Here is a 15,906-nt window from a genome sequence, read left to right on the forward strand (position 1 = left end):
ATCGAGATTGCATTCCCTACATGTATAGGTAAAGAACTATTTTATGTATTTTTTTTCATAATTTTATTATAAAAAAGAGGCGTAAAGGGACGCCCTTCTTAAAAACCGTCGTGTTTTTGGGCGTAACGGACATGCTATTTTCTTAAATAAACATTGTATTATAAGTTCAATTAATCAGTTTAAAAGAGCTCAATAAGTTAAGAATAAGCCTCAGTAAAGTAAGACAAGCATCAGTTTTTACAAAGAAACAAAAAAGTTATATATGATTTCTTTTTCTCAAAACAAAACAGTTTTTTGGCTCTCCTGAAAAACCACGTTTTGTCCGTTAAGCCATTTGAGCCTACGGTAGTCGAATCATTTAAAAGTTAAATCTACCAGCTAACATAAGGAAACAACTCAAAATTTGCATCTGATTACTTTGCCCCACTGCACATGTGGATAAAATGCAACTTTCTCATCAGTTTTTGAACAATCAAGAGATCCTTTACCAGCTGGTGTGGTGAAAACAATTGTCTCAGTCGGATAGAAAGGATTTATATTTTGCAACAGCTGCCTTTTCAATGCCTTTGTGAGTTTTCCTCAATTTTCTCACGTTTTAGGATTCCCCGGTGTATTTTCTTTTGCATATTTTCCTTTTGTAAGAACATTTCCATACCATTATGCATTAATTTATTATATGACATGTACAGATCTGCTAGGCTTTACATAACAGCGGTATTAGGTACCTACTGGTGTACATAATATACCATTTACAGGTCTACCTAGTACCAAAGACATATGTAACTTCGTATAAGGGGCTATTCATAAATTATGTCATTTCTAATTAGGGGGGGGGGGGGGGTCTGGACATCTGATGACGGTAGCATGACGTAGGAGGAAACGGGGTCATTCGAAGCATGATTTTTGGATGATTTTAGGGGGGGGGGGGGGGTCAAAAATCGTCAAAAATCGATGACGTAATTTATGGACAGCCCCTAAGATGAATAAAGTCTAAGAAAAAAACGTGCCTCGGAAATCAACCTTTGGTCTATGCTCGGCTATTGGCGTGACGACACCGTTTCATATTTAACAATTTTAACACATTGATATCAGTGAATGAACATGTGTCAAAATTATATAAAAATAATAAAATCATCTATCCATATATATACATTTTTTGATAATATTATACGTTTTCATTTTGAGTTTTAGTCGTGTATCGATAGATGGCAGTAAATTTACTGCGACTACAAAATTTACTGTGACAGGACCCCTCTATACTATCTATTCTCTTCGCTAGTACCTATATATATTTTTTAGTTCCAACATCAGCTTAGCATTTCGGTAGTAGGTATTAAACGAAAAAAACTTAGGTACCCCTTTACCGCTACAAACCTCTATTAGCTAATAATCTATCGTCGTAATATTTATTCTTAATCTGAGGGACTACCGCGACCACGTTCGACGTGTTGCCTGTCTGTCACACTTATGTAAGAATTAACAAGTGCGACAGTGAGGCAACACGTTGAACTTGTTTCGCGATAGGCCCACTGCTACGCGATAATTATTTAAAGTGGTTTGTAAAGTCGAAAAATGGATAGTAATTTTTGGGTATATTTGTGTTTTTCTAACTAGTTATTGAATAAAAACCAAAATCCTAATCTAAATATTTTACTAATTTAACAATACATCAATTTAACATCGATACATTTAAAATATAAATGTTAACTATGCACACGTGCTATATGACATCGTGACAATTTAATACATATAATTATAATTAATAATTATGTAGATTTATTTCGAAAAACGTTTAAAGGTTTCGTTGAAAAGTAATTGGAATTATATTAAAATGACGATCTATTTGGATAAACATACAAAACGTTGTAATTAATGATGTACCGACTATTGATTTGGCCGACTAGCCGACGAGCCGACTAATCGGCGTTCGAATGGCCGATTAGTCGGCCGACTAATCGGCTAGTCGGCCAGATCATTCGTTTCGTATAAGTTCAGGTGAAAAACAATAGTTTTGCTCCTTTGGTTGCGCTATACATCATAATTTAGCTTGGTTAAAAGGTGTTCTCTACATGTTCAAAGACCTATCACAAGAAGCCTCGTTCAATTTCTGTCTTTAGTTCTTTTATTTTGCGATCCTGAGCAGACCGTCAGTACAGCTTGTAGGAGGTATTTCCAAGGCTCTATTTCCCGTACGTAGTCATGAGTTAAGAATTTATCCCCTGTGGTCAGCGTCTTTACGAGCAACGTGCCCTGACTAAGTCTCTAAATTATGCAATAACATTAATAGTTCCTCATGGCTCCACCGTTAAAAAAAAACACAAAATGAATAATAATTTAAAAAAATAACTATCGAACTTTCACATGAAATTACACGAGAACCAGTTGAGATCGACCTGTAGAAGAAAACACCAGCCCACCAACATACGGTAACGATCAAACGGTCAATTATATGAACAAATGTTTTCGTATGCACCCTAAATAGGTATTTTAGTAAAATAAACATAAAACATATGGTAAATATTGATTGTTGATATCTTTTTTTTCTGTTTTTCTTTCACTAATAAAGTGCCGACTAATCGGCCATTTTTGCCGACTAGTCGCCGACTAATCGCCGACTATAAATGTGGCCGAATAGTCGGCTTTCCCGACTAGTCGGCGACTAGTCGGTACATCCCTAGTTGTAATACAGACAAATAATTAAAATAGGGTAGGACGGGGCTGACCCCGCCACCATGTGGGATGGATAGCTAGGAAGAGAGAGAGAGGGTAGGACGGGGCTAAAAGGGTAGCGGGAAAATTCACTACGCCTTATTTATAGTCTAGTCGACAAGTTCAAAGTGCTGAAAAATAGAGATACTGCTCCTGAAAATCTGTGTGATACTGAATTACTGATAAAGAATGACTCACGTTAGACCGGGCCGTGTCCGGGCCGGAGCTTCCGGCGCTTACTTTTCTATGACATGACAGGTGCTCACGTGATGCTTTCCATAGAAAACGATGCGCCGGAAAATCCGGCCCGGATACGGCCCGGTCTAACGTGAGTAATCCATTCCTCATTGGATCCGGAATTATGTCAAGAAAAATGTATTCGAAGCGTAATCAGAGTGACAGAGAAAGATGCCCGCAATTTTCGAACATCTGATTTTCGCGGTTATAACTCTGACGTCAATTCGAACGTTTCAGTTAAACTCATCTAAAATTATCATAACAATGAAAGTACATCACGTTGCCGCACACGTGGTCGTGGAGTCGTTATTCAAGGCTCGATAGACACATAATGCTTATTTTTATGACGGCTAATAACATGGCAGCCGTATTAAGACTTGTTACAAGTTTTTGTCAACAATTTCATTTTGGTTAGGGAGCCAAAACGGCAAAAACGGAACACTTATGGTAGATTGTGTTTCACACATGTTTTTGTCACAGCTGTTTTACTAATCTCTAAATCATAATTAGATTCCAAAAAAAGTAATACAATGTTGCCACTTTTTACTAGCGCGTCTTATATTTATGTAAAAATAAGTAAATAATAGGAGATTGTACAACAAGGGCATAAAGTGACCCATTTTTACCCGAGGCAATTTTTCACTTCGATTGCGAGGAAAATATACAAAACATCAAATATTTTAGGTTATTTTATAGTATTTTATACAATCGTGATATAATAGAGAGTTTTTCAGTCGAGTGCCGTATTTAGGCAACGAAGCTTGCTGAGTTGCCTAAGTAAGGTACGAGATTGAAAAGCTTTATTATATCACTATTGTATACAATAGTTTTTCTACTAGTCAACAAAAATAATACTTTAAACTAGCAGAATCATACAAACAAACCAAACCAAAAGTATACAGCTAAGATTCGCGAACAGCCGTGATACCTTCATACTGGTACGCGACCCGGCCGCCGCGGCCCGCGCCCTACGGCGGGCTGGTCAACGACACCTTCTCCCAACTCATGAGGCCCTGGTACTTGCTCCGCGCTAAATTCAATTTTTAGACAGTTGTTTTCTCGATTTTGGCCACCGTAGCCTATGGAGACTAACAAGCAACACTAAGTGGTTTTCGTAGTCTATGGATGTTGCTATATTAAGGGTGTCACATGCGCGTTTCTGACTTATGAACCAATTGTTTCTACTATACAACCTAAAATATTTAATTTGAGCTATGGTTTTGTTTCGATTTTACTTTATGCTCTAGAGCATAAAATGCGATTTTATGTCGTCTACGCACGACATAAAGGTGCACTTTTTGAGCATGAGAAGTGAAAAAGTACTTTTTTAAATCGTAGGCGTAAAATTACCAATAAATAAATTATCTTAGCGTATTTATTTATAAAAACGAATTTACTATTTTACAAACAAATTATTGCAGTGGCAACATTTTTTGGAATCTAATTATGATTTAGAGTTTAGGAAACAGGCTGCGTTTCCACTAGAGCAGCGGTCGGCAACCAGCGGCCCGCGGGCCGCATGCGGCCCGCGAACCTCTCACTTGCGGCCCGCGAGGCTCCCTGGCAATTTTTTTTTGGAAATATTGACAAACGACAATGTCTGATAAAGGCATAAATACTAAGTGCGGCCCGCGTCCACTTCGTTAACTGCTATGTGGCCCTTGGCTGCTAAAAGGTTGCCGACCGCTGCACTAGAGAGTGCGAGGATGTGAGTATTATATTCTTTGGCGAGGATGCAAAGCGAGGAATGTGTTTTTTAAGAACCAATACAATCAATACACACTACTTAAAATTCAAATCATTTTAAACAAAAAATATATATATATATATATATATTATATTTAATAATTTTCGAACGCCAAGTAATAATAATAATAATAATAATAAAAAGCTTTATTTATTCCATAAAAATAATAAGTTACAATTGAGACAATAAAAAAAAAATCATTAACATAAGATAAATATAACGCCAAGTGCGGGGGACAATTAATCGCTGGCCAGCAGAGTTGCTATTATGCTATTGAGTTGAGGTTGAGACGTATCGTCACAAAACAATCCAAAAGGCTTTTCATTCAATACCGCAACGAGTAAGCTTTGCTTTAGATCAGAATATGCATAAAACGTTGGAGGAGTGGCAGGAGTGCGTTCCCCAGGGGCGTATATTTACCCTAGGGCCATCCGGGCCATGGCCCGGGGCGCCAACCCCCAGGGGCGGCATGCCGGATTGCATTTTGTTTTTCTTCCTTGACTTCTGGGGCGGCAAAACGTATTGGCCCGGGGCGCCAAATTTCAAAATACGCCCCTGGCGTTCCCATCGTAGGTCAACATTTAGATAAGATAAGCGCCTAATGTGATATACAAAAAAATTAAATGCGCATTTATCTTCCTTTCATAAATTACTCTATTACTACTAAACCCTATTACTAAGACTTCGCTGTCCGTCCGTCCGTCTGTCTGTCACCAGGCTGTATCTCACGAACCGTGATAGCTAGACAGTTGAAATTTTCACAGATGATGTATTTCTGTTGCCGCTATAACAACAAATACTAAAAACAGAATAAAATAAAGATTTAAATGGGGCGGGGCTCCCATACAACAAACGTGATTTTTGACCGAAGTTAAGCAACGTCGGGCGTGGTCAGTACTTGGATGGGTGACCGTTTTTTTTTGCTTTTTTTTCTGTTTTTTTTTTATTATGGTATGGAACCCTTCGTGCGCGAGTCCGACTCGCACTTGCCTGGTTTGTTTTTAGCATTGGATAAAGGGTAAACAATCTGGACATGTATTTTTATTGCAAATCGCATTATAAAAAATAGTAACTAGTATTGGTAGGTACTTAACCTGACCTGATTTAAACATGTTTCTTTCACGTTCCAGCAGCGAATGGAGCGCAGGCGGTGGAGCTCGGCCGGCGAAACGCCGTGCCCGTCTTGTACCTCCAGGGCTCGCACTACGAAGTCGGCTTCGACCAGGTAACATACATGTGTACACTCTGACCGTGATCAGGCGGTGGAGTTCGCGGCCCGTCCGTCCTGTACATTTACGCTTTACGCTGCATTCAGCATCACATTGTGTAGTTGGACGTGGGATCACACGAAGACAACATATTACATTAGAACATGACTCATTATGCTTACGGCGTCAACCGGAGATCAAGACGTTAGTAACATTCTATCAATTGTTTACCAATAAATTTTCCAGGGTCGTACCTTCTCATCAGTTATCCACGCCTTCGTGAAACGTCACTTCGAAATGCTGCCGTTCGAGCAAGAGTACGCCACAGAGGCGGGCCGCGCTGCCTACGAGAAGACACTCGCCAATATGAGACAGCGGTACCCGTGGTACGTGAAGGAGATCCAGGGGATCGCGGACGGGGCTCAAGTGCCATTTTACAAGGTGAGAAACTTACCTACTTTATACAACAAGACACGGAAAAAAAATGGGGATTGGCTGTATCAGGGACACAGCCGCAGTGGTTTACGTGAAACGTGGCGTGGAAAGTTATTGCCAACTAGGCACTTTGTATGGAGATTTCGGGCATTTAGCTGCTTTGTACGGCGGTTGTGCCTAACCTAACCTAACACTCCAATGTTTCCAGATATTCCTCCTCCACTGCGACGACATCGTGCTTACGGCTAACGACGAACACGCCCCCCGGCCCGACCACGGCGGCTGCACGTCCATCGGGATCAACACGGACGACTACGTTAGTATGATGATCTCCTGGCCATTTTCCATAGCTAGTGGCGTAGCTATAGGTGTGGGCGAATGGGGCCATCGCCCACGGCCTCGCACTTAGGCGGGCCTCGTAAAGCCAAACTTTTAATTACCTTGGGAAAACACATTGAAAAGGGCCTCGCAGATGTGGTTTTCGCCCACGGCTAGATTGGTTCACACCACGCCACTGTCAATAGCGACTGTATTCGCTCCGATCACACGTGACATCGTCCTCACGGCGAACAACGAACACACCCCCCGGTCCGACCACGGCGACTCCATTCTCGTCCACGTCGTCCACGTTCGACGTGTTGCCTCTCTGTCGCACTTGTAAATTCGTTCGTAGGAGAATGTTTATATGTTTATATTTTGCAATTAACATTTCAGTCGATCCTGGGGCACAACGAGGACGCATTCGCGTCGACACTCAACCACTGGTACATCGTATCGGCACACGTCACACCCACGGATGAGGACAGGAAACATGGAGTAAGTTAATATAATTCCTAAAGGAGATTATAAAGCTATAATACTCGTATTTTCCTTAGACTAAGACCCGTGGGTCATCTCTTTTGTCAAATACAGATGTTTAGAATAAATTTAAAAGTGGAAAAATTACTGTCTTGTATCGATACTCCAGCGCCTGCCATCCAGCCATTCAGCATCTGCGATCTGCCAATTTTTTTTTTTTCACTTTTAAATTTATTCTAAGCTTAATAGCATCGTTCGCAGACGTTTCTGCATGTTAAAAAATTTAAATAAATACAGATGTGGTGCAGAATTGTTTTCCATCGTATTTTCTCCGAAACGTTATTCGTATTTGTGCTACTTCAGTCAGCCTCAGTTCTTTTTGTACCGAGACTCACTGAAATAGCAAGACACGTTCTAACGTTTCCGTGAAAATACGATGGAAAATAATTATGCGCTACATCTGTAGTACTCATGTTATTTTCCCGTATTACAGGCTGTAGGTGAGCGGTATTCGTCCCTGTGCTACGCAGGCCACATGCCGGGCTACACGATGGGCTTCAACGAGCACGGGCTAGTCTTCTCCATAAACACGCTGAGCCCGCTGCGGCTGAAGCCGGGAGGCACACGTTAGTATTGTATAATTTATATCTATGATTTTCAGGGGTCCTTGCGGATACATTTTGCCCCTTAGGGATCCTTAGTATGTATAATAGAGTTGGACCAAGAAAACAGGCAGTGCAAGTGTTATTTTAAACGTCAAGCTTCCATGAAATTATGATGTATAAATAACACTTGCACTGCATGTGCTATCAAAATCATTGCAATCCTATCTTGGTTTAACTTTATGTATATACCGTTATATAGTCAACTGATTAGTCTCTTTATTCATTTCTCATCTTAAGTTAGGTTATTTATAATATGAATATAAAAGTAAAATATAAAAACACTTACAAAACAATAAAAATGAATATAAACACATTATAAAAAACCTAACCTAGGGTGCCGCCAGCAGCGGGGCAAGGCCCAAGCTACCGGTGGTCAGGGCTGCAGAGAGAGGAACCGGCGGACTATCCGCGCCGTGTCCAAGATCACCGCCTTCTGCATCTGACCCTTGATCCAACCACCTAGCGAGAGTCTCTCAAGATGTTGGTCGAGACTCTTCGCTATTAGACCGTTCACTGAAACGACTATCGGGACAATGATCGTCGAATCAACATCCCACATGGCGGTTATCTCGTGAGCCAAGTCTAGGTACTTACTGGACTTGTCCTTCTCGGCCTTCACGAGATTCTCATCATGGGGGATGGTGATGTCAACGAGCACGGCCCGACGTTGCGATCGATCTATTATCACAATGTCGTCAACTGATTTATTGTTAATATTAAGTAGGTAGGTGTTTTGTTACTAAGTATTTTATAGATGTACTTACCTACTTATTTTAATTTACACTAAGTCATTTTCTGAGTGTTAAGTTAATGTTTAAATTAATATAATACTTATTGCATGTTGTATAATAAATGGGCCCTTGTAGTATGTTACTTCTACTTATATTATATAAATTAAATTGTATCTTCTTTTGGTGATCCCAAAAAACAAATAATCAAAACTACTTACTTTAGGTAGGTACCTAAACCAGCATTAAATAAAGAAATTGTATATAGATTAATTGCACAAACTACCCACGCACTTAGACTTGCCCAACTTTACCGGCAAATGTCGATCGTATCGCACCCTATGATTTAGACTCAAATTAAGTTTTGTATGTTTCAGCACGCGTGTTCATCACACGAGCGTTGCTGACGGCTAAGAATTTTGCTGAAGCCGAGAAGATCATGCGTGATGACGGTCTTGGAGCTGGCAATGGTAAGATTGTTACCAATGTTACCCTTAGTCACCCCCTAAAGGATGACTCACGCTAGACCGGGCCGTGCCCGTGCTGGCGTCCGACATGTCATTTTCTATGACGGCTGAATCGGCTGATCGGTGATCACGTGGTGCTTTCCATAGAAAACGAAGCTCCGCAACCTCAGGCCCGGCCAGCACGGCCCGGTCTAACGTGAGTCATATACTTGTCATCCTTAAATCCGTTACTACAGTCGCCATCATATATATCGGAGCCGCCAAGGTGCTCAGAAATATCTGAAACACACCCTAACGCCTTGACAACAGAGGTGTGTGTTCAGTCAGATATTTGTGAGCGCCTTGGCTGCTCCGATACATCTGATAGCGACTGGTTATGGTTAATTTCTCTGCCATTTTAGCGATTCTCGCCTAGACTCAGACCAAGCTAACTCTGAAGCGAAGCACAGACTGTGCGAGTGATATTGTAAAATTTGTAAACGTCATAATTTCATAGAATTTTAATAACACTTGCAGAGTATGTGCTATCAAAATCGCTGCAGGGTTAGCTTTGTCCCACTCTTTCCTATTACGCCTTCCCTAGTTGGTGAATGGTGATGTTAAAAATAAATATAGGTACTCAATAACAACAAAATCGGGTCTCTTGAAAAATTAATAATTATTTGAAAAATTATTTATTCACTAACCATGGTATAATAATATACTCCGCCTGGTACTCTATTCCGAGATTCGCGTATGACCTAACTGACACGGGCCTACGTCATCATGCTGTTTACAGGTTCTCAAACTTTAAAATGTGGGAGAATTTTAATCAACGGTGAAAATTATTTTAACGGCATTAATTTTAAGTTATTCATGTAGAAACATAGTAAAATAAAACAAATCTAATGTATTAAATTAAACTTTATTTATCTATACAAGAGAAACGTTTGAAAAACTAATTCACAGTTACACATTAATTACCAAGCTTACGACGTGATAAGTTTGGAAAACACTGCGACTGCTGACACTGAGCGAGAAGGAAATAACAATTAACACGCGTTCGACAAGGATGACGGTCAGGGCATGAAGTTATCTAGCTCCGAATTGTCAAATGTGACAGCGCTATCCTGTGATGCCAGTAATGTAAACAGAATTACCCGAACGTCTGAAATTTCTTTCGTGAATCGGAAGATATTGCTAACGAATAATTAAAAATGACGTGTTATTGTAAAATTTAAGATAAAATGAAAATTATAAAATTATAAAGAAATATTTTAACTTATTAACCATAGGTATAATGTACCCATGTAACATGTTATGTTGAAATAAAGTGGCAATGTTATTGTGACCTAGGCCCGTGTCACTCTGGGAATAGAAGACCATGTTTTATTAGACCATGTTCACTAACAAGCAATGTTTAACAAAATGCAGGTTGGTGCCCCTTTTTAAGTATAAAAATACCTGTGTTAAGGAACACCGCTCTTCCTTAGTGATTAACTACAAGCTAAAAGAAAAACATGATAATAAATTCGATAACAATAAAGCATTTATTTACATACAATATATATACAGTGGTACTACTTAACGAAATTAATAACTAGCTTAAATCTAAAATAGGCCCTTGAGGCATTGTACCAAGGATGCTGGCGGCATTTCCTCGCTGTATCGCAATGCTGATACGTTGTGCGAGGTAGCCGCCAGCTCTTCGGTCACCAGTTACGTCAACCAGACGCTTCGCGATTTCTGCGAACAACTTATGCGCGCTGGGACCCCATGGACCTAGAGTTTCAACACCAAATGGTACAAAATGGTACTCTCTACCGAGGCTCTTATATTTGTTACGTTTTAGAATTTCGGCGCTTTCCGCCGCTCCGCCCGCTTTTACAGTAGTCCGTTGGAGGTGGGACGGTGCCAGTGTGTCTACGCAGGTAGCATCCCACACCAACATCCGTCCCAAGCTCCAAGGAACTAAGGACACTCCATCGGGCCTCTTGCCATCATCTCTGATAATGCCAGTCGGCTCAAGAAGAGCAGGCACATTGATGGTGGCAAGAGACCGACGGACTATGTCATTAAGCGACGCATGTCTCGAAAAACGGCCTGCACTTTTTTGACAAGATAAAAAAATAAAGTAAATTAAATTAAACTAAACAATTTAATAAGTTAACTATGTAACAATAAAACTAACATGTGAGTAGCAGAGCAACTAATGTAATTTTAATAGTTTAAGAGCCACTTATGTAAAAGTGTGTGTGTGTGTGTTAAGGGAATAGCTTGGTTGATTGAATTATATTAGATTATGTTTTAAGTAGTTTTTCTATTGAGTTCGACGTAGTTTTTAGTCTTTAACCAGTCTCTTCGTATGAAAATTTTAATAAGTACCAAGTTTTCATTGCTATTAGGTACCTGTTATTTACCTACTATATTGGTTCAGGTTTCAACATCAACATGATCTGGTCGGAGCCGTGGGGCGCCCGCCGCCTGTACAACGCCGAGGTAGCTCCAGACTTGAACGCGCGATTCTCGTCCGTCAGCGTGCGGAAATACGAGCGGGACTCCCTTGCACACACTAACATGTGGGTATAGTACCATGGGCAATTCGACAATCGAAAACTAATACGTCTCTTATGTATATCGTCAATATCGTGGACAGTTTGTCTCACTAGTGAGAAACTATTGATTGACAATTCTTAGAGCATTCCTAAAGGAGAGGAGTCACCATGTTGATAACTATATAGTCCAGTGGACCATGGACACGGACCATGGCTAACCTTTCCCTTACCTACCAGGAAAAGAGTAGATCCTTTGGAAGGGCATTTAAGGGCCACCCCACCTAGTATCTCCCGAGTGTCGGCGTCTAGACAACTCTGTGGCTGTTGCTCGGCGCAGCGTTGGCGCAAGTGTGCAGCGACGCCATTTTCTATAGCGCTGACTAGACGCCGACGCTCAAAAGACGCTAGTGTGGGGTCTCTTTAACTTCTCTTTAATGTTGTATCTAGTGTGGGTACATTAGGTACGTCTAGGGTGGGTAGGTGTGGGCAATCGTCCCAACCACTAATAAATATGTACTTTATAAGAATAAGTCGAACATTTTCCCCTCATTCCAGCTACCAAAACCTCAACGTGACCGAAGTAGTAGGCATGATAGTAGACAGCAGCATGGCTCGTCTCTGCGCCATACAAAAACACGCCCCGCCACAGACAAGGAGAGATGTAGCGGACATCCTGTCCGACGCGGAGGGGAAGACGTACTCCGTGTGGCAGAACAGACCCGACGCCGTCGTCAAGACTATAGCCACTGGTATGTGTAGTAAAAAAAAAAAAACAAAAGAAAATTACGTGAGCTTAAAGCCCCCTCCAGACTATGCGCGTGGATCGCGGCTTCGCGCCGCGATCCGCGCACGAGTGTGGAGCGGGCTTAAGAACGGTGAAGACCACAGGTACAGTCAGCAGCAATAGTTGCTAAGCGCGCGAGGTGTTCAAAATTATCTTGACGCGACTTTATTGTTAAGAGGATAATAGCGCGTCAAGGTAATTTTGAACACTTCGCCCGCTTAGCAACTGGTGCTGCTGAGTGTACAGATGTATATCTTTAGATATACCCCTAGTGTAAATTTCATTCGAAAGCGTGACGTGACGTACGCTTTTGCGTTAAGTGTCATTTTGTATGGGATTTTCAGTTTCCAAAACGTCCCGTTTGGCGCGCTACTCAAAATCCCATACAAAAATAGACATAACGCAAACGCGAACATACGTCACGAAATCGAATGAAATTTACACTACGGGGAACAGAAAGATAATTCTCAACTTATGTCGGCTAATATTACCCTATTTCACCTTATTACCCTATAATAATAATAATAATAATAATTCAGCCTATATACGTCCCACTGCTGGGCACAGGCCTCCTCTCATGCGCGAGAGGGCTTGGGCTATAGTCCCCACGCTAGCCCAATGCGGATTGGGGACTTCACATACACCTTTGAATTTCTTCGCAGATGTATGCAGGTTTCCTCACGATTACCCTATAGTCATTATTATTAAAGTACATATTTATACCCGCGTTCACACATGTTTCATGGCTCCTCAACACGATGGGCCAGCGCCGGCCACTCCAAGGGACGCATTTATGCGTTAGAGGGAGCAAGTGATATTGCTATCTCATTCTACCGCATGGCTGCGTCCCTTGGAGTGGCCGGCGTTGGCCCATCGTGTAGAGGAGCCATTACAGTCTCAACGCTCGTTTGATAGTGGTTACTTCCTTCAGTTGTATCACAAATAACTATATACTTACATATTTTTGGTTGACATTTGTTATAGGTATATTCGACCTTGAAAAGCGCACGTGGAGCATGTACATCGGCAAAGCGAACGAAACGGAGCCGGTCGCCGTGTTGCCCATCCGGTTCACCCGGCTCAACGACGTAAACTGAACCGGACCGTGTCGTACCGGACCGAACATGGACCGGACCGGACTTGCGACGTCGGGCTAGCAATTTTTGAGACCCCCTTCTTTCCAGTTTTCTTTGTTATTTTATGAGTTACCTTTCTTTACCGAAAATATCAGCAAAGCTACTACAGTCGACTCTCGTTAATTCAAACCCGCGATAATTCGAACCTCTCTATAATTCGAAGTATTCTCGAGTTCCCTAGAAAATTTCTTTATATTTCGAAAAAGATCAATACATTTTTAAGCACTTGGTAATTCGAACAAAAAAATCATCGCAACGTAACAAAACGACGCGTTAATTCGAACTCATAGGCGTCAAACACTCGACAATTCAAAGTTATCAGATTGCAGAGGTACGTATCCTACCCTAAATTTTGAGACAAGTTCAAGTTCATCGTTGCACGAGCATTTGTTATTGTAAAAGCATTTCAGGCACTAATAGGTATTTCAGATAAAAAAAAGTTATTGTTCAGTCTCAGCAATGTGCTTTGAATCAAACTACATAATATTACCTACAAACTTCTTCCGAAAGACTAATAATTAATTCACATTATGTCTGTGCATGTAAATATGTACCTCTAACCTTTTGATATTGTTAAAAAATTAGCAGTTAATAATTCATTATTACTCAATAATTTGAACTCTCGATAATTCGTAATATTTTAAAAGTCCCTTGAGTTTCGAATTAACGAGAGTCGACTGTATGATTATTATTAACTGAGGCGGATCAAACACGGAGCGAACCGGACCGGACCGGAGTGGATAGCTAACGTATAGTCTGACAAAAAAGAGTAGAAATTAAAAAGTGGCAATACTGTAGTGTCGTCCCTTTCAAATCAATATATATATATATATATATAAGAAAACGGGACGACACTACAGTATTGCCACTTTTTAATTTCTACTCTTTTTGTCAGACTGTATCCTGTGTGAGTAGTTATAAGTTTTTGAGATCCCATCTTTCCAGTTTTTTGTTGTTAACTTTATGAGTGGCCTAAGTTAAGTTGAAATTAACAGAGTAGACAGGAATAAACTTTTATTCGATTGAGTCGGACAAAATGATGTCGTCTATATATTTCTCTATATAAGAAAAATGTTAACATGCAGTGGCGGATTTGCCCTAAGGGGCTGTCCATAAATTACGTCATCAATTTTTGACAATTTTTGACCCCCCCTCCCCCTAAAATCATCCAAAAATCATGCTTCGAATGACCCCGTTTCCTCCTACGTCATGCTACCATCATCCGATGTCCAGACCCCCCCATTTGAAATGACGTATTTTATGAATAGCCCCTAAGGCCAAGTAGAGGCCGGGCGGCGAGATATCAGGGGCTGCAAATTGAGACAAAAAATTCGCTGATTATCATCAGCGAACAAGTAATAACTCAAAATGTAGTCAATATGATGGGTGCTGAGAAAGGGCGGCTACAGGGCCTGGGGCTTAGGGCGGCAAAGACTGCAAATCCGCCACTATTAACCTGATTAGTCTTAAGGAGTGAAAATATTCGTTTGTAAGCGACACTCTGCTGGAACCCTCCTATTGATATTAGTTATTACCTATTGTTATCCTTTGGAAACATAGCTGTATGATAAGTTTAAAATACACATGGTTTTTAAAACACACTTAAACAATAATTCTAAGGCGACTCACACACTGGCACCACGATCTATTCTAGGGAGCGACATAATGACATAGGTATCTATCAATCGTCCCGTGCGCAGAAACGTCCTCGTGTGTATACCTGTACCCAAGTCACTAGCGAACTTTGGGAACCTCTGCCCTAGTGTAAATTTTATTCGATAGCGTGACGGTCACGGATTTTGAGTTTCTAAAACGTCCCGCTTGGCTCGCTGTTCAAAATCCCATACAAAATGAGATTTAACGCGTACGTCACGTCACGCTATCGAATGAAATTTACACTAGGGGTACTGGGACAAAAACTTTTAAGTATGAGTTAAGGTTATGCGTCTTTCCTGTGGACATCATAAAATAAAGGGACTCTACACCCATTTTCTTACGTTATCCTTATAGACATGTTAAAACCTACTTATTTAAAGTCAGTGGCGGATTTGCCCTTAGGCCAAGTAGACCCGGGCAAATATAATAATAATAATTATTTGCACCCGGGGGGTGGCAAATAATTAGGGGCGGCATATTGTGACAAAAATCCTCTGATGATAACAAGAAATAACTTAAAATGTAGTCGATATGGTGGGTGCTGCGAAAAGGGCGGCTATGGGGCCTGGGGCCTAGGGCAGCAAAGACTACAAATCCGCCACTGTTTAAAGTTGTATGACGAAAACCTTAAGAAACGTACCACAATTTCCCGAAGGTTTTCGATTCCTCTGCATAGATGGCTAAATCGTAGCTCAGCTTGCCGTGGAGTGAATCGCAAAAAAATTGTACGTAATTAAGCGCAGTTAAGAAGCTGTGATTAGTCTTAACTTAATTGATTCATTTGTGTGACGTAAATTAACTA

General features: G+C 40.8%; 1 protein-coding gene across 4 annotated transcripts in view; it reads left to right on the forward strand.

The window, feature by feature from the left end:
- LOC134804093 (beta-alanyl-dopamine/carcinine hydrolase) overlaps nucleotides 1-13,484 on the forward strand; it is a 78,325-nt gene extending 64,841 nt beyond the window's left edge. For 2 of the 4 annotated variants that reach the window (XM_063777020.1, XM_063777022.1), the window contains exons 2-10: nucleotides 5,824-5,918; nucleotides 6,148-6,342; nucleotides 6,545-6,652; nucleotides 7,051-7,152; nucleotides 7,628-7,760; nucleotides 8,905-8,997; nucleotides 11,411-11,552; nucleotides 12,084-12,277; nucleotides 13,297-13,483. In XM_063777020.1, coding sequence (XP_063633090.1) covers nucleotides 5,824-5,918; nucleotides 6,148-6,342; nucleotides 6,545-6,652; nucleotides 7,051-7,152; nucleotides 7,628-7,760; nucleotides 8,905-8,997; nucleotides 11,411-11,552; nucleotides 12,084-12,277; nucleotides 13,297-13,409 — 1,175 coding nt within the window. In that variant the 3' untranslated portion in view covers nucleotides 13,410-13,483. Of the gene's footprint in view, nucleotides 1-5,823; nucleotides 5,919-6,147; nucleotides 6,343-6,544; nucleotides 6,653-7,050; nucleotides 7,153-7,627; nucleotides 7,761-8,904; nucleotides 8,998-11,410; nucleotides 11,553-12,083; nucleotides 12,278-13,296 lie in introns of all 4 variants that reach the window. The other 2 variants (XM_063777019.1, XM_063777021.1) reach the window with 1 other exon arrangement.
- Nucleotides 13,485-15,906: the final 2,422 nt, after the last annotated feature.

The sequence above is a fragment of the Cydia splendana genome, chromosome Z (assembly GCF_910591565.1).
Source record: "Cydia splendana chromosome Z, ilCydSple1.2, whole genome shotgun sequence".
In the NCBI taxonomy this organism is placed as follows: domain Eukaryota; kingdom Metazoa; phylum Arthropoda; class Insecta; order Lepidoptera; family Tortricidae; genus Cydia; species Cydia splendana.